This window comes from Mixophyes fleayi, chromosome 6 (genome assembly GCF_038048845.1).
Source record: "Mixophyes fleayi isolate aMixFle1 chromosome 6, aMixFle1.hap1, whole genome shotgun sequence".
NCBI lineage: Eukaryota > Metazoa > Chordata > Amphibia > Anura > Limnodynastidae > Mixophyes > Mixophyes fleayi.
Window position 1 is genome coordinate 21,054,408 of NC_134407.1, and position 24,090 is coordinate 21,078,497.

Genomic DNA, 24,090 nt, shown 5'->3' on the forward strand with positions numbered 1-24,090 from the left:
AACAACTTTATACTTTCCTTAGTAAGCTCTGCTAATTACAGTTTACCATCCTTTACATTGTATCATAAACTAATTTTTGTATTACAGTTTCAAAGACTTCCCTTTTCTGCATAAACCAGATTATTTGGAACAGGGTTATTTCCTATATGTTTCTAGAGATTATAAAAAACAAATAACTTAAATTATATTAGTGCGCAAAAATGGTACACCCTGCAAAAACGACTATAATATTTTAGAGAGATAACGTTTCTGTATTATTTTTCTTTGTTCTTTTTCTTGGCCATCTTGTCTGACACCATAAACTCTAGCAATATATGTACATTTTTTTCAAGTTTTTGTAGAATAAGTTGTTGTTTTTTTAATAATAACATGTTGTCAATTATTTACCCACACACTAATTATGATGCGATTTTTGTAATTTGTAACACTTACCCCTCTCTGTGAGCTTCTCCCTTCTCCAGCTCCTGAATAACACCCAAAAGCACTTTAATTGTTTCCTGACTAGAACTGATCAGGTTTTCCATGGTCTGAAGCTGTGCTTTTAAGTCTATCACTTCCGTGTGAGGCACAATTTGTTGGCATTCATCACTCAAATCAGCTGCTGTCTGACAAGGCAGATTTTTTTCCACGGGTAAAACATTTATCTGCAGGGCCTGCTCATTACATTCCATCGTCTGAGTCTGGGGCTGCGTCGTACAGGCTTTCGGATTTACATCTTGGCCTTGCAGGCCGTTAACATGAGTAGTTCTTTTGTCGTCTTCATCTGCTAGTGGGCAAACTGTCCTTTCCGTGTCACTCAAGTCTTCGGGGTCTTTCAAGTTTGGGTTAAGTGCAGGTGAGTGTATGGTGGCTTCTTCTTTCAAAAGCACTTTGACGTGTGCCAAGTGGTGGGGCTGCATATTCCCTAATGGCCTTTTGTCGTATTTCGCTGATTCATGCAGATGGCAGATGGTCTGTTCTGAAGTGGATATTGCTGGGTTTTGAAGAAAAGGGGACTCTTTAGTACAGCTGTGCAAATCAGTGCTTCCACATGCATCTGAACAATTGCTAGAAGTAATGACGTCCATGTTTTCACTAGAATGCACCATTAAGTCGGCAACCACTTGGTCGTTGACCCTGCCGCATTGATTAGACTCCCCTGAGCTTTTGTGGTCTTTTGATTCTTTCACATCTATTAGAAATCCATTGTTTTGACCCTTCAACGTATCCGCACCAGAAGCGTTTTTTAAGAGGTTCCCTTTTTTGCGGTCCAGCGGAAAAGTCTGGTAACGCTTTTTCAGGTCTGGCGAAGTCTGAACCCCTGTGCTCTTGGTAACGTTGGGTATAGACCGCCGAGCAGGCACTGTCATGTACTTACGATACGCTTTGTAAGAAAGAGATTTTGGATCTTTCTTCTCACTTTGCGGCACAGTACAAAGCTGTTTATCCCTCTGTTCGTTTTGAGCTTCACAAATATCTTTAAACCTCACTTGAAGGGCTTTATTCCGTTTTTTGATTTGCCGGCTGGGGTCCAATGCATATTTCATCTCTAAGGCTAAGGAAACAGCTGGCTCCGCTTCGCTTTCCGAGGATGTCAGCACACATTTGTCCCCCTCCTTACTCACCATGGTTCCTGCATGTAAACACAAAGTCATTTGTGAATCATACAACAATTTATAATTCAGCGGTAAGTCAGGATGTAGCTAAAGCCTTCAAACTTTGGTCAAGGACAACGGGAGAAGATTCTAGCTGTAGTTTGGCATTCACCCATATCTTGGTAACCTCTCACTTCTTATATAAGTTAGTGCAATGTTTTAAACCTCATGCATAAAACATCAGTCATTATTTGGGAACATTGATATGACTGTCTACAAGACCGTGAAGTAAGAACCTATACTTGGTCAGATCATCCCCATTTTTACTTTAACACCATGTTACATATTTGTTTTTCCTCTCCTTTCCATCACAAGTTTGACACACATTCCTCTGCATTAAAAATTGTCACCAATCTGTACTTTACCTGAGGTCTTCAAGAACTCATTGGCTGACAAAGATTGAATCTCACATTTTTTTATGCCAACCTGATGGATTCTGCCTTTAAAGTAGTCCCATCTCTTACATTCACTGAAGGCAGCCGATTTGTTATCTTATATGTTATAAATAATTGTTTGTTCTCTCTCTGTCTATGTAATAAGTCAAATTATGGATTTGTGATGGTCTCCCCCTTTGCTCTCATAGTCTTGGACCTGTGACACCCCCAGTGATTTACCGGTTTAATTTCTTGTCTGCCCAGTGGGGATAGGTCAAACCCCAAGTGCCTGTATTGTGTAAGTTAATAAGATTAGAGAGAAGAGCTGAGGGAATTATGGGATAAACACAAAGACAATGACCCTGTACAGCTTTTTAAACTAAAGATTGTCATACATTTTATCCCCTAATATTTAAATTAGACCAGATACATAAGAAAAACAAATATATGGTTTGTATATCTTTTAAGACTAAAATGCTGAGCTTGATCTTGGGTAAGCAGCTGGGTACTTGTAAAGGTGGGTTACATTTTGGTACCTGTCACATGGTTTTCTGTAACCTACAGTCATGTGTGTTGTATCACTGCTGGGCCTAGTTTATAGTGAGCATTGCTCTTTCACGAATGTAACTTAGATTGATCAGTTTCTGTTCTCTGACCTATATTTGAGACACTCGACCAAATGTAAAACGCAGTGAAACACTTCTATATATTATAAGAACTAGGAGACAGAATTTGCTCACATATAAGATTGAACATATGCATTCAAGATCTCTACTTTAGAGGACCAATAGGTGTTTTTCTTTCTGATAAATAATTCTATAGTAGCAACAAATTTTATTTGGAATGGAACATTCCACAGCTTCTCCGTTAAAAGCCTCCACTCCATATCCTCTTTCTCCTATTTGGATATTCTGATCTCTCTCTTCCCCCTCTGACTGTACCACTTTATATCTTCCTTTCTACTTGCCCCTGAATGATCTATCTAAGCGGTGAAGGTTGGCATGGAGATACTCTATGGGCTTGTCCTTAATATCTTTCTATTCCTTTGTATCCTTGATTTCTTCTTCCAGAGATCTGCTGGTTACTTTGAAAATGCTTTATTATTATTACTATTATTATTTTTATTCTTATAAAGCCCTTACACTCAGTTACCATGGAGGCCTCTTGTCTCATTCTACTTAAAGGGGAGATATTTAATGGGACTGATTCAAGTGAAAACGAAGGGCGAGTGAAGCATATTCCTTTTACCAGTTGAGCTGTAGTACAACAAGTTGAATGTATGAAGTTTGTGTCATCCTCTTTATGAAATAACCTTCCTGACCCTGTTTGATAAGAGCCTCTCTTCCTTACTTTGTGCTTTTATCTTCATCACCATTTATTTATATAGCGCCACTGATTCCGCAGCGCTGTACAGAGAACTCATTCACATCAGTCCCTGCCCCATTGAAGCTTACAGTCTAAATTCCCTACCATACACAAAGAGAGCTAGAGAGAGACTAGGGTCAATTTTTGATAGCAGCCAATTAACCTACTAGTATGTTTTAGGAGTGTGGGAGGAAACGGGAGCACCCGGAGGAAACCCACGCAAACACGGGGAGAACATACAAACTCCACACAGATAAGGCCATGGTCGGGAATTGAACTCATGACCCCAGCGCTGTGAGGCAGAAGTGCTAATGGACCTTGCTCTTTCCACTGTCTAATTCTGCTTGTCTCCATCCCCCCTTCACATCACAACATACAGAACCTGTGACCTACATCCCAGTCCTTACTAACAGAATCACACAAGAGGACAGGTCACTGCCTCCCACTTTATCAACCTCATCTTCTGCTGTCCTACAGATTTGTATGATCGGATTGGCTCCTGGTTGTTCTTTTCCTATACACGTAATTAAAGACATCCTGGAAGAGTAGAAGGACTGAATATAACAAACATAGCCAAAAATCAGGTTCACTGGTCTTTAGCCGGTAGTGCAACATGTTTTTCTCTGTCTGTCTCGGCTATTCCATTACACAGTCTATAGCCAAAAGTCGTCATCCCGATCCTAACTACAACCTCCTCTTTCCACTGATTGGTACAGGATTGGCCTTTGAGAAATATTCACTTCTTCCTGACTATTAACATTTCCCAATAGGAATTTAGCAGCTCAAGGGGTGGGGGGAACTGATGGTACATAAAACAGGAACTTACAAGGTAGACAAAAAATGCAGATGTAAAAGCAAAGGGCAGGGATGACCCTGCTTGTATGAGAGCTGACACTCTAATGGGAAGAGGGCAGAGGAGCGAGTGTGGCTCAGAGAGGCTAGTGGGATACCCGTGTAAGTAGTATCTTGCAGTTTATTTGCAGGTATAAAAAAAAAGAAAATACTTATTTTATTAATCCATTGAGATAAGCTATAAAATATGACATTTTAAAACCATAGATATGCATCTACATATTGACTCCTGATCGTGTACAAGATGCTAATCAGATAATGATTGATTTTCCATTTGCAGTACACTAACCATAAATGCAGTGCTAAAACGTTCAAGCATAATTAGATTTTTTTTACTCAGTCATCATTGAGCCCTAAATATTTAAGAAAACTATATTCTACTATGTTTTCTGAACATGACACAGTGTAGAGCAGAGGTAGGCTTCCTGCGAGGCTTCATCTATTGTGGAACTACATGTCTCCACAAGCTGTACCAACCTCTGCTGAGACTCTTTTTACAAGAGCTGGAGATCCACAGGTTACCTACGCCAGCTATACGGCATAGGGCACAGACCTGAATTGTTCAAGCGTGCTATTAAGTAACCAGCAAGCACAGCAATACAGTACACGAAATCCGAGGGTTTGAATTGTCAGTCAGCAGTCACAGTGGCATTTACACATGTTAAAACAAATTCATTGTGATCCTCTTCTCTTAGCTGAACTCCTGTGCGTTTTTGCAGTTTAAAAACAAATACAAGATGTTTCTGGTTATAACTACACAAACTGTAGCTCTGTATTCTTAAATAAAATACAGTGAATTAACAATAGCAGATGAGGGGGGGGGGGAACAAGAATCTTGTATCATTAGGTTTACAGCATTGTGTACCTGTAAATAGAAGCATTTTATATTTTTGTATTTCAAAACACAACTTCTAATAGCTGTAGCAGTTTTTGCTCTGTAATGCAGGGTGACCTTGTGGTTTCTGCATAGCCCTAATGACAAAGAGGTCCCTAGAGACGGTTCTGTATTGACCTAGCAGGAATTTATATAGCACAATCAAATCTACACTTAGAGGTCTCTCTTCCAGTGTAAATCCAAATTAAACAGCCTGTTCGTAGGTATGGTACAGCTTCCACAGCTGTGTTGTGCTGCATAGAAAAACATTTTCAGCCTTCATGGGATATAGTCTATAAAAGAGGAGGAATGCAAGTTTTACTTTAATTTAGTATTTACAGTTGTCTTTATTCTATTGTATAATGTTTTATCGCTATTTTTTTTCCTTCAACTTCCACCTACAGTAACCTTAGTAAGTAAAAATATTAACACAAAAGAATCTATAGTATTCAATTTAAGTTGTCTTTGTGTATTTTTTCCCAACTTAATAAGTCATATAGAACAGTAGCCTGTCTGATTAGAATACAGAACTATAAAAATATATTTTCTTAGGAAAGCATGAAAAAATATTTTTCAAGGACTAAAAAAGGAAAATTGACATCCGAAGAAAAGACCTAATAAAATATAGTATACAGTTCTATAGTTTGTGTATAAAATATTGTACATTCAGAATATATATTCAGAATATCCTGACTAAATAACATTTTTTTAAAAATGTATAAATGTTTATTTTATCCACATAACATTAAAGAGAACTGGGCACTTCTGTAGCGGAAAGATATTACCACCTCCTTTCCCCACAGAGAAGCTCCATGACTCTCGCGATTAGCATGATAATCAGCCTGGCTAATATGCTAAATAGCCTGACCAGCATGCGTCCTCCTGCTTCACTTCAGTGTTCTACATCAGTGATGAGCGCAGGGGGAAGGGACTGGTCACTCTTCTGTATATTATTATCCTGCTTTCAGTATGTCCCTCTCCTGAGTGAAGGGGTCGGGAGACTATTTTTCTGGTACAGGCTTTCAGCCTGGACAAAACAAAAGATAGTTATCTTTTTTTTCCTCCAAGAAAAATAATGCAGACAAGACTTACTACTTTCCTTATTATTGGAACATGTAGAGCCACTACTATTGTAAGCTTTTTCTTCCTCAATCCAAATGCCATGTCACTTGTCACTATGCTGCAAAGGAAGAGGTAACTGTCTTAGCACTAATTAGCTGATTGTCTTGGGGAGTTGTGCTAGGCTTAGTGATTGGAACAAGAAATTATTGTTAATATTGGCCAGTATTTGTAAGCCATCATTCTACGTAGCACAGACAGAAACAAAATGCTGAACAAAGGCCTGTTCGCAAGAGCTTACATTCTAATGAGATACCACCAAGCAAGTCCTAGATGCATTGTAAGGCTCTTGTACAGAGAAAGTGGGCCTCCAAGTCAAAGTCCATACTGCAAGTTAATATAAGTGAGAAAAACACAAATGATTGTTTTTTTAACCTTAATTAATGCTAAGAAAATAGGGTTAATTTCAACATTGCATTTATGTGCAACTTTTGCAACAAACCATGGCAACCAATCGAAAAATAGCTTTCATCTGTTTATTGCAAGTATCCGATTTGTTGCTTTGGTTTAGTGTAAAGTTGGTACTTGAATGTAGTTGGTAAATGAGCCCTAATCACCAGTATTAGACACTATATCATGTAGGAGCTTGCAATGGGAAGAGCTTGTGGGGGGGTCAGGGTGTCTGAATAAGCCAAGTTATACACCCAAATACAAAATCTGATTTCTGTAAGAGATTATTCAATGAGACCAAAGGACTGGAGAAGGTGTTTTTTTTTGGGGGGGGGGAGGGGCAGCAGAGCATATTTCTCCCCATCCATTTTACATATCAGACTGTGCTTTCAGTGGGGCCCCTGTGGCACCTTCCAGGTCAGGGGCGCACGCAGGGGGGGGTTCTGGGTCTCCAGAAACCCCTCCCCTCCGCTAACGAGGTGCCCCACATAGCGGCACTGTACTATATAGCAGCCGCGGTGCTGTATTGTACAGTGCTGCCGAAACGGAGCTGCTGCGCATGCTCAGGCTCTCTCACTTTTTTTTTTTGGGGTGGGGGGGGGATCCCCCCCTAAAAATCCTGCGTGCGCCCCTGCAGGTATACTTTTATATGGAGAAGCACACAAAGTAACACCAGAATTAATTTAAGATCTAAATGAGACTAAACAGAGCAGTATTTTAGGGCAAAAACAGAAAAGTTAAAATAAATGAATAGCGTGGCCCTAAAGTTCGAGTTTGGAACCACAATCCTGAAACAGTAACACCATACTGGCTGACCAGGGGCAGCGCCAATGTATGTGCGGGGTAGATATAAATAGGTGCATTTGTGCACAGTTAAAAAAAAAAAAAAAACTCTGCACCTCTCCTCGATTTACAATTATTACTTTTTATTTTAACACAATAAACAAACATGACAGTACATTAAATGTTAGCTAAAAAAATATCACCCTAAAGAAACATCATAAAAGCCGTGCATCCTGGAAGTGCCTTTTCCCTGTCATGTTAAGACATTTTACCTGCTGGGCGATTTCCTGCGTGTTACACTACTGTCAGACCAGCAACGGTTCTTGTTTTCTTTTAAAATTCATGTCTCTCAAGTACAAAATATTAAATGATATCGCTGCAATGATTGAGTATTGAGCTGTGAATGGAACTGAGGGCTCACATCGCTTTATACATGTTTTATCAGCGCTAAAACTGTTTGGCTTGGCATTTGGAGGGCTTCAAGAGGCATAAACGGTGTTGAATGACAGTACAGAAGAAAATCTCTTATCAAATAGCCAGATTAATGGAAGGCTGTATACAGTTTACAGGTGACACTAAAAGCAAGATAATCGTTAAATCATGGGAAAAAAGCTTCTGATAAGGAAAGCATGGCTGTTATCACCACTGTGCAGGACAAATGCTGAAGCTTTATAGTTCCCATTCGCAAACTATTGTTTTCTGGATGATTCTTGTACAAATTGTTCTATAGCTTATTATTTCTCTGTATCTCTTTTTATGATCTGTTAAATTGTATATGCAATGTATTTAGGGTTCCTAATAAACACTCCTGGATATCAGATTATATTTAATAATAATGTTATAAAGGGTAAAAGTGTTTATAAACAAGCACAGAACTCCAAGGTGAATATTTCAGCTTAGTTTTGTTTTTGTACATAACATTTATTATTATTATTATTATTATTACCATTTATTTATATAGCGCCACTTATTGCACAGCGCTGTACAGAGAACTCACTCACATCAGTACCTGCCCCATTGGGGCTTACAGTCTAAATTCCCTAACACACAGACTGACACACACAGACTAGGGTCAATTTTGTTAGCAGCCAATTAACCTACCAGTATGTTTTTGGAGTGTGGGAGGAAACCGAAGCACCTGGAAGAAACACACGCAAACACTGGGAGAACATACAAACTCCTTCACAGATAAGGCCATGGTCGGGAGTTGAACTCATGACCCCAGTGCTGTAAGGCAGAAGTGCTAACCACTGAGCCACCATGCTGCCCATAACATCTATTTTTAGTCAATTTAACTGATAACATCACTAAGTAAATTGTCAACAGCCACAGTTCATATAGATATAATTCCTAGGAGTGTTTCCTGACACCCCAAGTATTAGCTGCGGTTGAATGTATATTTGTAAAATCATAACTATTCTATTGAATAAGTATTATTGTTTTTAGAACACTCTAATAATTTTAGAACTTAGAATTTGGATTACAATTCTAAATAAAGATGTCCATGCTGATATGTTTTATACCTCATGTATCTCATGTTCTTGATACTTGTAGCATTATTAGACATGCAATGGTTTTGTAAACATTCAGACTTGTTACCTGGAAGATGTGACCTCAGTAAATGACATCACCAGAGAACAGGAAGAGGCTGGTTCCTGAAAACTACACATACCAGCTTGTAAAATGTGAACTTAGCTCCCTTAGTGGCAGTGGATGTACAGTGAAATCAACACAGTTAAAGATACCTTATTACATTATGGCTATGTTCACAGAGACTAAATGATACCAGAGAGCTTCATTACGGGTTTCACATAGGCATGGCAGTGCCAGACAGAGGGTAATTTTTTTGAAGAACACCGGGAAGCATTTTGCAATCCTAGAACCTAGCATATTGTAACGCTACATTATATAATTATATAGGCACAAATAGAAACAAAATGTACTTTACCATGCTGTCCTCATCTTTATTTTCAACATTTAGTGCAACCCCATTACTTTGCTCTCCTAAATATGAGTCTCCCATGATTAGGGATGCAAAATATTTCTACTTAATTTAAGATCTACTGCAGCTATAACGTCCATGAGTAAAGACACATTTTAGTTTACAAGCTTATAGCTGCCATGTTTTCATGATTAGATCAATTGTGATTGGTGATCCCACCTAAATGTTTTATTTAGATCCTATAATTTAAAAAAGGTTTTAAAATGTATTATTATTTTCTTAACGTTTATTAACAAGATTCCACACGTGGTGGTAGTATTAACAGGGTAGACATTGTTTACTTACACACAAAAGTTTTCAAAAATGAACAAAGCATTAGTAACCCTGAAAAGCAGCAAATACATGTGGTAATACAAGACCATCTACATAATGCAAGTCCTATAATAAGAGGCAATAACAGGGCAAATACAAGGATGCCAAGAGAATCTGAAGGCAGGTAGTGACAATTGAGGGGTAGAAGACAGGTAGGGTATAGGGTGCTGGTTAGCGCTTACAATTTAAAGTGGATGGGTTGGAATGGAAGCTCGAGGGGTTTGACACGTAGAAGGGAAATTTGATGATCTTAATTTCTCTTATTGTAGAAATAAAGCACATACTAATGCTGTTTTTGACCATCTACCTCAAAAATCCAAATGATGTGTACAAGTGATTTTGAACAGACGCAAGTCTGAGCTTTTTCAGTCCCCATTTCTCCCTTACTGTTAGTATGATGTTTCTGTAAAACAGACTTACATAAGCATTGGCATTCTAGGAAAGTATAGAATCATAGTTGTGAGTGGTCTTTTTACAGTATTTAAAATTGCAGAAGCAAAGAAATGTACCTGTGCCTTGCTCACTTCTGTAGGCTTACACTGCCACTGTTGCTTTCATTTATTCATGTTTGTTATTATGAGATTGTTGTATCATTAATCTGGTAGTTTCAACCAAGTACACATAATAACACAGAATCATTGTTATCTAGAATAACACGTTTTATTATGTTCTTTAAGGGAAACTTAACCTTCACATAACATTGCAGATTTATTTATTTTCATGGCCAGTAGGAGTTTCCCTTTTAAATAGGATATTTACTGAAGCATTGTTATACCTTATATAATACCACTTTCATACTGCCGCCCCGGCAATATCCCGGGCCGGGGCACAGGGCAGTATAGATAAGAAGATTCCCGGGTCGGGCGGGTTCATACTGCACCTGCCCGACCCGGGTTTTAGAAAAAAAAAAGTGTAAAAAAAGATTTTAATAAAAAAAAAAAAAATACATAGCAAATGTTTACTTAACTTATTTTCAGCCAGCGGTGTCTCCGGTGCGTTGCCGGCTGTCAGGGGGACCTCTGGGTACTAAAATGACGTAATTTCTAGTCCATTAGAAATGACGTAATTTTAGTACCCAGAGGTCCACCTGACAGCCGGCAACGCACCGGAGACACCGCTGGCTGAAAATAAGTTAAGTAAACATTTGTTATGTATTTTTTATTAATTAAAATCTTTTTTTTTTTACTTCCCCATTTTTTTTTTTTTTTCACAGTATGAATGGTGAGACCCAGGAATTACACGGGTTGCACCATTCATACTACAGGCGAGCGGGGTCCAACCCGGGAATTACCCCTCGCAAAATCCCGGGTCTAAGTCCCGGGATTTTAGACCCGGGATTTTGTGGTTGGACTATTCATACTGCACCAAGACCCGGGTTTTTCAGCGCGCCTCTGCAAAAACCCGAGTTTTTGGTGCAGTATGAATGGGGTATAATATGGACTCGTGGGTCACTGTTTGATTGGTGGTTACAGATACTATTTCATCACAGCTCAAGCAGGAAAACAAATCCACACATCCCACTCACATTAATTCATGCAAGTTTAACAGAGAATTAAGATCCTCTGCACTGAATTACTTGTGCACAGTGTTTACAGGGCAGTAAAATGAAGTTTGAATCTTATAAATTGAATATATTTTCACAAAGAAAATTGACTTGTAATTGTGTATTATACAATGGTCTCTGTCAGACGCCGGTCAGCATACAACTCATCTGATCATTGGTTAATAGTGTTTTAAATCAAAAGTAGTTACAGTTCTCAGTGTACAACCTGTTATATTATAGGAAGACAAATGTACTATAAATTTAGTGTGGTTTATAAGAAATTTGGATCTTAAATATGATCATTGCTGTTTATTCAAGTGTATGGGCACTAAATAAGTCCTCAAGGACCGTAACCAAGTGGTTTAGAGAAGTGAGTCAGACATTGGTTATTGCTGGAATGCTGAGTCACAGGTTTACGTACAGTACTGCTTGTGCTGGTAATGCCTGAGACTGTAACAGGCATATACACGGTTCAACCACAGCACTAAAACCACTGACAAATGAAGTGAATAACATTGATTATCTTGTGACACCTGTCATGCAGTTCAATATATTAGGCAGCAAGTGAACAGTCAGTTCTTGAAGTTGATGTTTTGGAATCTGGAAAAATGGACAAGTATAAGGTTCTGGTCGACTTCAAGAGCCAAATTGTGATGGCTAGACGACTGGGTCAGAGCATCTCCAAAAGGACCGGGCTTGTGGGGCGTTTTCGGTACGCAGCGGTTAGTACCTACCAAGGAAGGACAACCGTAGAACCGGCATCCGGGTCCTAGGCGCCAAAGGCTCACGTGGTGAGCGAAAGACACTCTGTCTGGTCTAATCCCACAGATGAGCTAATGTAGCACAAATTGCTGAGAAAGTTAATGCTGACTATGATAGAAAGACCGGTCAGAGTGCCCATGCTGATCCCTGTCCACCATTGAAAGGGCCTACAATGGGCACATTGTAAGCGCCAGAACTGGACCATGGAGCAATGGGAGAAGGGGTGGGCTGGTCTGATGAATCACGTTTTCTTTTACAGCAAGTAGACGGCTGTGTGTGTTGTTTACCTGGGGAAGAGATGGCACCAGGATGCACTATAGGAAGCTGGCAGTGGCAGTGTGATGCCTTGGGCAATGTTCTGCTGAGAAACCCTTGGGTGCTGGCGTTCATGCGGATTTTACTTTTGACATGTACCAGCTACCTAATCACTGTTGCAGACCAAACACAAACCCCTTCATGACAACAGTATTGTATGAGTACAGTGGCCTCTTACAGCTGGATAATTGTTCAAGAATGGTTTGAGGAACATGACCAAGAGTTCAAGGTGTTTACTTGGCCTCCAAATTCCCCAGAGTCCATTCAATTGAGCATCTGTGGGTTGTCCTGGAAGAACAAGTCCGAGCTATGGAGGCCCCACCTCGCAACTTACAGGACTTAAATGATCTGCTGCCAACGACTTGGTTCCAGATATGACAGGACACCTTCAGAGGTCTTGTGGAGTCCATGCCTCGATGGGTCAGAGCACAAGGGGGACCTACACAATATTAGGCATGGTGGTTTTAATGTTGTGGCTGATTGGTGTACCAGGCGCAATATCATCATCATCATCATCATCATCATCATTTATTTATATAGCGCCACTAATTCCGCAGCGCTGTACAGAGAACTCACCCACATCAGTCCCTGCCCCATTGGAGCTTACAGTCTAAATTCCTTAATATAGACACACTCACACAAAGACAGACAGAGAGGGAGACACTAGGGTCAATTTTTGATTGCAGCCAATTAACCTACCAGTATGTTTTTGGAGTGTGGGAGGAAACCGGAGCACCCGGAGGAAACCCACGCAAACACAAGGAGAACATACAAACTCCACACAGATAAGGCCATGGTTGGGAATCGAACTCATGACCCCAGTGCTGTGAGGCAGACGTGCTAACCACTAGGCCACTGTGCTGCAATATATCTTTATACACTAAAGTCATGCATGTCATTAGTATTTCTGATCACTTTTCAGTGCACATTTTTGCATTTTATATTTCAGGTTTGATTTTAGGCACACGTTTATGGAAATAAATGTCAATAATTGTAAAGAAAATGTCAACAACCTTTTAAAAAACTTAAAGGGTTGCTAAACCTAAATTACAAGTTGTTTTATTTAACTGATCTACTAAAAATTATCACAAATAATATCTAAGTTTCCTGCACGTAGTCTTTTTCATGTCAGTAAAGCTGTTGAAAGCCAGATTCTCATCATGCCTAAATAGACTGATAACAGAGAGCAGTAACTTGCAAATGTTTATAGAATTTGAAATAGATCAAGTCCTGACAATGTATGGAAACCTTTACATGTATCTGTGAATGTTATTAGCGTCTTGTGTTAGGTTTAGTGGCCCATTAACGCTCATTCAGGCAGAGGTTGAAATATTTTGTTCTGTAGCAATTGTAAAATTGGAAATTGATGAGAGTGGTCACAAGTGTGACTCTAGGAATTTCCAGCTTCGGTCTCCCAGTTCCCAGCATCAGTTCAGGATTCCAGTTCTCCTTCCTCACTGATACTCAGCCTGTCATTGATTTATCTGTGTTTAGCAGACTATTGACATGTCTGCAGGGAGATACTTGACAACTTCTGCATATATGTTTAGATGTCATTGTTGATAAAAAATGAGAAAATTCTAGTGTGAAGGGATATACTGTTGCCAATATTTTCATACAATTGCCAAGGAACTTTTGCTGCTGGGCAGTGGTCAGGGAACAGGGGTAAATTACCCCAAATGGGGTAAAAATGAAATTCCTGGGGGTAATGCTGCCGATTCACATGCTGTCAGTTGGATTATAGACCCCTTTAAATGTGAAATTGCTGTTGTACCAGAAGAGCCTCAAGGGTTGGCAGAGACACTTCTTGATGCAATAATGAAGCACGTATTGCATTTGAAAACAAAGCAGATCTGTCATATTTTTGGATATCAACAGCTACAAAGGCATTCAAAATTGCACATGAGGAGGCAGTCAAAAAGTTGCTGCCTTTTGCAACAACCTACCTTTGCGAACAAGGATTTTCCACTCTAAAGCAGAGAAATCGATTGGACGCTGAAGACTGTATATTAAGTAAATTGCTCTGACATCAAAATGCCCCAATATTGATGCTATCGTATCAAAAATGAAGCAACATCATTTCTCCAAAAGCTGACGTTTTGAAGTTGAAGCTTTCAAAGAAATTTTGAATAGATTCAATAAAATTTTGAATTACAATAATTAAAAATATATGATTTCCTTCCTTTCAAATCAAGGGGGTAACGTCGGAGTATCTAAATATATTTTGGGGTAAAGGGTAAAAAAAATCCCTGAACCCTAATCTACAGTATACAAGTGGTTGGAAGTTGTACTGGGCTTTTGCAGATGTATCACTTTGACAAATATGTTGACCAAAGTCTGAAAATGATGTACTTGTAACGGTCATGTTCCTGGTAATGCTGGTAACGTGTCCATGCTCCAACACTGGTGCTCATCATCTGTAATTCCATCAAGGTCTTACAGTGAATGTCCTGAAGTGCCATCCAGTTGTGTCACATGAGGTTGGTGAGGAATACGGTCCATTAGCAAATAAGCATCATAGCAATCCCCTGCATTGCAATGTGAATCTTTCTAGTGTATAGATTGTTTGTTTAAGTCAGCTAAGTTATTTTGATGGTAATTAAAAAAAGAAAACCACAAACTTCCCCCTGTGAAACATTGTCACCACTCAGTGTTCTCCCTGAGCAATGTACCATTTACTTAAACACCCGGAACTGCAATATCTGCATTGCTGAGAACAGTCTGGGAATACGCCTGAGATGTGATTGGTAGGGAAGCAGATAGACTTTCCTCCACAATGACCTTGCTAAGTCTTTACTTAAAATGATCTACACTTTTATGCGTCACAATATATTCCAGATCTTGTTCTGCAAAATGACCTGTCGCAAAAATGCAAATGTCACTATAACTTATACTGGCACATAAAGCGATTACTTTGCAAACATGGCCAAGAGGGGAGTAAGGGCCAGATTTTCTTGTTTTAATTATTGCATTCTGCATAAAATAACAGTTGTCCAGCATTATTCCAGTCCAAAGCATTTTTATTTATTTTTTTAACAGCCAAACTTTTTTATTTTTTATTTAGTCTTCAGAGTACACGTAATTTTAACATGAACTATGTAGATCACCAGAATAAGATGCTGGTTAAAACACAATCAGATTCTGCATGATAAAGACGTCTGCTGCCTTCCTAAGCTACTGACAATCCTAAAAAATGTTTAGATGGATGCTGGAAGCATGTTTCTGGAATGATGTTAAGATAAATCAACATGCTCCCATACATATGTGAGCACGGTACACTTGCGTGTGACCCACATATTGTGTAATATATGTAATTCCTTGCTCCGGGTGCTTGCTGCATGGTTATAAATTCAGAAGCCTCTGTATATTTCAGCGTAACCTCAAAAGATGTAATGAATATTTCAGAGATGAAAGAGCCATCTAATGCAGATACAACTGTAGTGAAAGAGCCAGGTTTGGGAAGGGGGGGGGAGTGTAGGAAATGTTCACTGCTTAGCAAGGTGATGCATATGCAGATTATACATCATGGGTGAGCAACACATTTCAATCACAATTTTAATTAAATTGCATGTGCTAAATGTATATATGTGTGTATAGAGAGAGAGAGAGCTAGATAGATGCTTGCGGCCAGTGCTTCAATCAGTAATCGGAACCTAACCCTCACCTTTATGTTGTTCCCAAACACTTATGAATAAGTGATAACGATAGTAATGGTTTGCAAGAACTGCTTGTGACATATCTGCAGCACGGAATCCCATGTAGATCCTGCAAGCAGTTCCTCAATATAGACCATGCAAATAAACCACCAAAATAAAATAGCAACAATATAGAATTATTCTCCCTGCTGCGTTTTACAGAGGTGCACTCGAAACCATTTTATCTGTATTCTTTGTAGGTCTTCAGTAGATGGTCAGATTAAATGGACTCATTGAGTATTCCGGTTAAAGTGATGGAAGGAGCCACTGTGCCTGTAGGGATTTACTCCTTGATATAAAACACCACTCCGACTAGCTAATTTGCTCTTAAATATTTTATCTAGCTGGTAAACGCTTAACAATCCTCAGCGTTCATTATAGTGATATTTTCATAATTACCTGGAAGGCGACAGGGTGATTTACAAACATCAGGTAGAGTGCTGTGCTATCGGCATAAGCAAGTAGACTGGCTAAAATAACTATACAAGTCCCAGGAGCAAATCTAGCCAGTGCCATTATTTGTATATCAAATTGAGCGTCTTCATCTGAGACCTATTTAAGATTTATTTCTGGGCTAGAGAATTGTTTTTGGACAAATTTGCAGAAAACAAAAATGTATCAGCTGTTTTATTTTTCTGATCATGGTTTTTCATACAATTTGATCACTAAAGCATAGTCGTGATAGCTATAAGCATATGCATAAATATGAGTTAGCCAAACCTATGTGCATGTTGCAATCTCTAGAGGGCTATCCCAAACCATTCTATATTACCCCAATGCCATAGATCTTTCTGGAGGAAAAACAAGCAGAGAAGTGTGGATTTCAAGAATTGTGACAACATTGATTGTTCCCAAGATGTAACAAGCAAATATTAACCCCTGTGTCCAAGCCAGTAAATTAGCTTAGCTAGCCAGTACTTACAATGATTCTGATCACAGATGTCAAATTAATCCAAACACAATCGTATGCAAGAAAGTGGAAGCAGCACACAGACAAATCAGATCTTAATGTAGCTTGATTCATAGGTGAGTTAGCAGAAAAGTGCTTACCTTTATGTATCCTTAAAAATAAGTAAAAGACTGGGAAGTTCTCCTTTGATGCATCTCTGTCGGTCCTTGCAGTTCTGCAAGCCTACTGGTGAAGGATGCTCTGTGGCTAAGCATCTGCTGCAAGATATCCCCAGCAATCTCCTTTGCTTCCTGAGAGTTGATAGCTGTTATATTAAAGCAGTTGTCTTGGGTTATTAAAACTTGTTTGTTTTAGGATGTTTTTTTTTTTTTTTTCTCTGAAAAAGAGGGGGGGAGGGGGGGAACCTGGAGGAATGATTAGAGCACAAACACAAAAGCTGCTTCCATCTCGAAGTCACCACTCAAACTGCATGAAAACCATAGAGATTTTGCTATAGCATTTGCAAGGGAAGGAGCGCCACCTTGTGTCCAGCAAAGAGAAACCTTTACTGATATTTGCTACTTTATTATCTATTCACTTCACTGTGACAACCTGTTATTGGCACGTGTATTTGTGATATTAGCTTATTTAGATTAGTATCTATGTATCTTGTGTTTATGTTTTGTGGACTTTGCATGCATTGACATTGTCTGTTGTTCTACTATACTTGACATGTTTTGTCCATTTGATGGTTTTGTTTAAATGTTTATGTCCTTTTAGAGATCAATAATGAATCAATTCAATTAGGCTTAGTTTCCTTTTTAACACTTTTTACTTTCCACTTCTAATATATGACCTAATATTGAGTAGCAGTAGTAGTTTTCATTTGAAAGGAGCTTTAGTTTCTAAATTATGTTGAATTATCATTAGTTAAAAATATTGAGTTGAAGATGTGGCGTTGGCAACAAAAGCTGGTTGTCTATGTTAGTGTCCTTTTAAAGTGCCCGGTAGCATTTTTGCATGCAGCTATTCTGTGTGTGGCATGGCACTGTCCGTTCTCACCCCGGGTCACTCTGTCAGTGCTTTGTATCTATAATTCACAACTCTCACTCAACAGCATTGAAGTTACAACTTTCAGAATGTGGTATTATCCTGCGCCTGCTTTTTTTCTTGGATTTAATGTACAATGTTCGTTAGACAACGGGCTCTGCTAATTAGCAACTCTGTTATTCTCTCAATTACCCCAGTTGAACTCTTTTAAAAAGCTGCATTCGGCGGAGATGATGGGGATGTCCACAGTCTGGATAGTTCAGCTTTTTGGTTGCTAAGCAACAGGTAAAGAAATGGAGTCATGGTAGAGCGTGACCGGCAACACACACACACACGCACACACACACACTTCATCTGTGTGTGCTTGGGATCTACTATCTCAGTCAATGTATTTATTTCAGTGCTGATAAAGATTTATAATTAATAAACTAATCTCTTTTATTTTAAAAACATGGTAATGCAGATTTATCTGTAATCGTTGTGTAACGTGTGATTTTAGAGGGGAATAAAACATTTTTGCCACTATTTGTACATTGTGCCTGCTTTGTCGTATCCGCTTTTTGCTCTTCTTGCCTGGGCAAACTAGGCATCTTGAGCAGCACTGGTGGGGGTGTCATAGAAATTGATTGTTTTAGTTTGTGTATTTTTATTTCTCATTATTTTCTTTTTTGTTATTTAGTCCTTACCATTGGATAAGTAGTCATACTAACTTAAGGGGTCTGAGTCATTAAGGAAAGTAAGGCAAAAAAATGCAAGGGGTGCAAATTAGTTTATTATTTTGCACATAAGTTAAATACTGGCTGTTTTTTCATGTAGCACACAAATACTTGATAGCTTTATATTTACACTGATGTTTAAAGTTAATCTAGGACATGCCCTACCACAACTAGAAATCTGTCCCCACATTTTAAATTTACCTCCCCTCCAATGCAACATGGATTTGCTCAGGTGCAAAGTTGCTCCTTTTTTTATGCTTTTCTCTCCTTAATAGCCCAAGGTGTATTTAATTAGAATGCCTGGGAGAGTTTTAACTGCACATAATGCTCTGTGCATCACCTGTGCTACTTAGTACTCTGTATTAAGGATGGAGAAAAAGTTTACTGTTCATGAAGTTGTATTGTCCCTGATATTGTTATATTAGTTCCAGAGGGAGGGAGTACAAAGGGTGCTGCCCCTACGGGACCTGAAGGTGAGTTGCAGTGGGGGGTCACGCTGTCCCCCATGTACTCAGAAGAAACCCTCGCTCTACTCTTTTGAGACCACTTCTGAAAGAGGAACTGTGGACATGTGGGCAGCACGGTGGCTCAGTGGTTAGCACTTCTGCCTTACAGCACTGGGGTCATGAGGTCAATTCCCGACCATGGTCTTATCTGTGAGAAGTTTGTATGTTCTCCCCATGTTTGCGTGGGTTTCCTCCGCGTGCTCCGGTTTCCTCCCCCACAAACATACTGGTAGGTTAATTGGCTGGTAACAAATTGACTCTAGTCCGTCTGTCTGTCTGTATTAGGGAATTTAGAATGTAAGCTTCAATGGGGCAGGGACTGATGTGAGTGAGTTCTCTGTACAGCGCTGCGGAATTAGTGGCGCTATATAAATAAATGATGATAGTGCCAGTTTGTAGATCCAATGGAAAGCCATAGCAGTATAGACGCTGGCACCTTCTGGGGTGCATTTTACAACCATCTTGTGAAAGCATCTTAATAAATAAAAAAATGACACTTTATAAAACAAACCACTTTTTCGTATCCAATTTGACCATTTGCCGCATTTTTCCGTACTGCCTTCACCCTGTCATAGTTTTCAGGCTTCATTTGAGGAAATAACGTTATCTAGGTAAACTAGCCCGGCATACTCACAATTACATCTCAATCCTTGTTTCGGCACACGTTGTGCCTTATTCTGCCTCTCTCCTCCGCTGCAGTGCAATTTACATTTCAATGCAAATATTTTTAATCAACCCAACTTTTCCTTTATTTCTTCCCGTAAAAGTACAAGAACATAAGTGATTGTTGGCTGGCGGCCAGGCAGAACAATGCTGCTGGTTCTTCTCAGTGTTTCTGGCAAAATCATATTTCCTTAAAAGTGCAAATTGAAACCGATGGAAACTGATTAAACGGCTGCAACAAATAACATCCCGATGTTAAACAAATTGCTAGATAGAATGAGTCTTGCCAGTTATATATAGTAGTTACATTTCTCATGTTGCATAATAGGCATTAGTTTTAAAATATAATGTGGCAGGGTATGGGTAGATCGTAATGTCCACATTTTTAGACATTTTGAAACTATAAAGATACGGCGTGTGATAGATCAAGTGTGAAATCTCACAAACTATGGGATATCGTCTGGTGTAATTGCTTCTTGTGGTCTGATGAATTGTCCAATAATTGCAGTGAGAAACCATTTTATTTGTTTTGCAAAGTATAAATGAGTCTCATAGCCTTGTAAAGAAATGATTATAAGATTGCTTGCTGCTATATCTGGTCCCCTAATAACTGAGCAAATTATACATCCATCATAATCACAATGAGTTTGGTAAGATTTTTACAAAATATCTGTTTACTCGTCCGCATCATACGACTTTAGAGCTCCTTCACGTTTAACTCTTTTGCTGCACTTTCACGCTGCGTTGGTTTCACCAACTCTACCAAAGAATACGTTTGTGGTTTTTAACTTTTTTTTATTTTTTTATTTTATTCTTTCTTTTTTATCTTATGAAGACATTTCTTCCTGGCTGCACTATCGTTGCTGATTGGCCTCATGGGCAACATTTACTTGTGCCCCCTTCCCAATTGGTTTTCAATTTGGCCATTCTATCTAAAGCAATGTTTCCAATGGGATATGGGGGAAGTAATGTAAAATGTTTTGGTTCTCACAATAATTACTACATACCTCCTGATTTAGGCAGAACAGTCCAGAGTCTAATGAACTTTTGTGCCAACTGCTGTGATTTTTGGGAGGTATATCCACCACATGCGCCAGCCACTGGTGTGCCGGGAAATGCCATGGATATAATTGGGGGGAGGGGTACCCTAAGCACTCCATTGGTGACTGGGTGTAGGGGCAAACGCAGGATTTGTAGAGGGGGGTTTCCACACCACGCCGCCAGCGGGTGTTGCCAACATGCATGGGGGCGTGGCTATAATTTTAGACAGTGCTTGGCTGCTCTCCAACTCTTCCTATCCCCATAATATACATAGGCAATGCTGCGTGCACTACTGTTAGGTGCACACAATTCTCTCTTTTCAAGCAGAGCTGTGTGAAGCGGGAGCAGGGTCCAGCCACCTCAATTATACAGTGCCCCAGGCTTGGAGGGGGGTTTCCAGGCACTAGGAACCCCCCCCCCCCCCCCTCTCTCTCGGTTTACCTATGGGGTGATTCCCAAACGTGGAATATTGCAAGTTATGTAGTTATCGGCACGGTGGCTCAGTGGTTAGCACTTCTGTCTCACTGCGCTGGGATCATGAATTTACTCACAAAATTAAAAGCTCTGCACTTGGCCAGAAATGGGCATTATGCCATTGAACGTACTTACAGTTCATGTCCAGAACAGGGGAGGGGGTGGGCTAAAATTGCCCATGTACAGTAAAAGCATTCCAACCCAGATGTGGGCAATTCAAGTCCTGGGTATCTTGTAAGTACTCTTGCTTTCAATTTGTTATCATTTGCCCCCACCGCAGGGCCAGGTGTCAGTGCTGACTGACATTCATGGTCTTTGATGTAAAATGACATGTATGCTGACCAAATTGAATGCAAGTAAGATATACTATAAAAATGCATAGCATGTACAGTACGCATTGAAATCATCTTTATGGAAATAATATTAAAAATGTATACATGAAAATAAATATTTATATAAATTTACTGTTAACAGTTGTTGTGTTGCCTTTTTATGACTTTTCATTCTGTGACAAGTGCGTATACTGCACGGAACAGAAGGTAAAAATGGCTGTGGCCAGATGAGCTTACAATCTAAGCGGTGTGGAGGACTCTTGATGTGTAAGAGCTACGGTCTATAATTTCTCATCTGTAGACTTTCCAATATAGTTCAGTACAAAATGTATATCCTTTTATGTTAATGTTCCCAGGTCAGTTAGCTGTCCATTCTGGTTTACAACATAATTCCCTGTTCCGGAGGATGTTTACACATTTCCTATTTTCCCCAAGCATTAAACTGAAGCCGATCTGGGCACTTATTCATGGGCTCTAACAGTTAATTAACCTACAGTGACCTCCAATTAAGCTGGGCATTCACTTTACAGTTTCATTTGTACCTCATGCTAAAATACGACACTGCTGCAAAATAGAGGTTTTAATTATGTATGTGTGTTGTGTGTGTAGTAGTGCTTAGTGCCTCTCAACACAAAGGCATTAGCAGACCAGTCATTTATTACAGGAGCTTTCCGCGTAGTGCTGATGCTTTCACGTTGGTAGACCTAGAAGCTTTCACATCCGAAATAGAAACTAGCAAGATATTTAGATGAGGTGGTCCACATAATTATGTCCCCATTAATTGTTAAACATTTCATCTTTCAGAGTACCTGATCGTTACAAACCATATACTGCACAAGTTCAACCCGCTGTCCCCACTGCCCTGTGATTGCGCATGCCTTCATGGCGCATGCGACAATTCCCTATACCTCTGCCCCTGTTTTGATACCCATTCTAATTAGACTGGCGACTCGGAACAGAAGGGGGTAAGTTGCCGAAAAAAATGGGGTTTTTTTTCAGTGCAGGCAGGCTGGTTGGGTGTCCTGTAGAACCCTCCTGCTGTGCATACTGTGTTCTGTTGGCCCTGCCCCCATGCCAGAGACCTGTTGCCCACGTATCTCCGCAGCTGCCAGAGACCTGTTGCCCCCATATCTCCGCAGCTGCCAGAGACCTGTTGCCCACGTATCTCCACAGCTGCCAGAGACCTGTTGCCCCCATATCTCCGCAGCTGCCAGAGACATGTTGCCCACGTACCTCCACAGCTGCCAGAGACCTGTTGCCCACGTACCTCCACAGCTGCCAGAGACCTGTTGCCCACGTACCTCCACAGCTGCCAGAGACCTGTTGCCCACGTACCTCCACAGCTGCCAGAGACCTGTTGCCCACGTACCTCCACAGCTGCCAGAGACCTGTTGCCCACGTACCTCCACAGCTGCCAGAGACCTGTTGCCCACGTACCTCCACAGCTGCCAGAGACCTGTTGCCCACGTATCTCCACAGCTGCCAGAGACATGTTGCCCACGTACCTCCACACAATTTCCAGACACCTATTGCCCACGTATCTCCACAGCTGCCAGACACCTGTTGCCCACGTACCTCCACAATTGCCAGGCGTCTGTTGCCCACGTACCTCCACAATTGCCAGACACCTGTGTAAGATGTACCTGGGTCATTCATTTTACCCATTATACACAATGATTTCAGTTTTCAGATGTGATGCTATACTTATCATCATTGTTACAAAGTCCTCATGGGAATATAATTGTGTGTGGTGGCAGCTGATGGGAGTGGCCACGTCACATAGGAGACTTGGATTATGACACTTGTGAGACTAAGCTCCGCAGTAGTAAATTAACAGTCCGGCAGTGAATCCGAGTGCAGTTTATTCATTCTGATTCACTGCCAGACCTCACTGACGGACAGCTGGTAGTTACTGTGGGATTGGGACGCCGAGAGTACGCACCACCCCATGGTGTGACCCAGTACAGGGGGACCTGAGGTGTCAGGATGGAAGTACTACTATGGTATTTCCTTCCCAGGCCCCTTATGGGCTCCCTGTATCTGCCATACTTGCAAGGGCCACAAATAATAACCTTGTGGGCTGCAAGTTGTGACTCACTGAGTGTATATTATTCAGCTCCGTAATACACAGGCTTTCATCTTTAGCAATGTCAAATACTTGACTTGACCTTAAGACCTCTGTACAGACAAACCAGACTATCTCAATAAGTATTTTTTTTTTCCTTTGGTAATCATAAATAAAAAAAAATGAATTTACTTCTCTTTTTAGCAGTTGATTTTCTTTTTTTTAACTCTGAGATGTTCTTTTGTTGAATCTCACTGCCAGCCATGCATATTGAATAGCTGACTGATAAGTTGCTTGTACCAGTGATCACTGGCTCACAGCTTTCATAGTGAGC

At 40.0% G+C, this 24,090-nt stretch overlaps 2 protein-coding genes across 3 annotated transcripts in view; one reads left to right on the forward strand and one right to left on the reverse strand.

The window, feature by feature from the left end:
* INSYN2A (inhibitory synaptic factor 2A) overlaps positions 1-17,340 on the reverse strand; it is a 38,871-nt gene extending 21,531 nt beyond the window's left edge. The window contains exons 1-2 of the mRNA XM_075215995.1: positions 17,071-17,340; positions 433-1,612 (exon numbers count right to left, since the gene is read on the reverse strand). Coding sequence (XP_075072096.1) covers positions 433-1,607 — 1,175 coding nt within the window. The 5' untranslated portion in view covers positions 1,608-1,612; positions 17,071-17,340. The remainder of the gene's footprint in view (positions 1-432; positions 1,613-17,070) is intronic.
* The window catches only part of DOCK1 (dedicator of cytokinesis 1), a 256,182-nt gene that overhangs the window by 131,169 nt on the left and 100,923 nt on the right, over positions 1-24,090 (forward strand). The gene's annotated exons all lie outside the window — the stretch shown is intronic.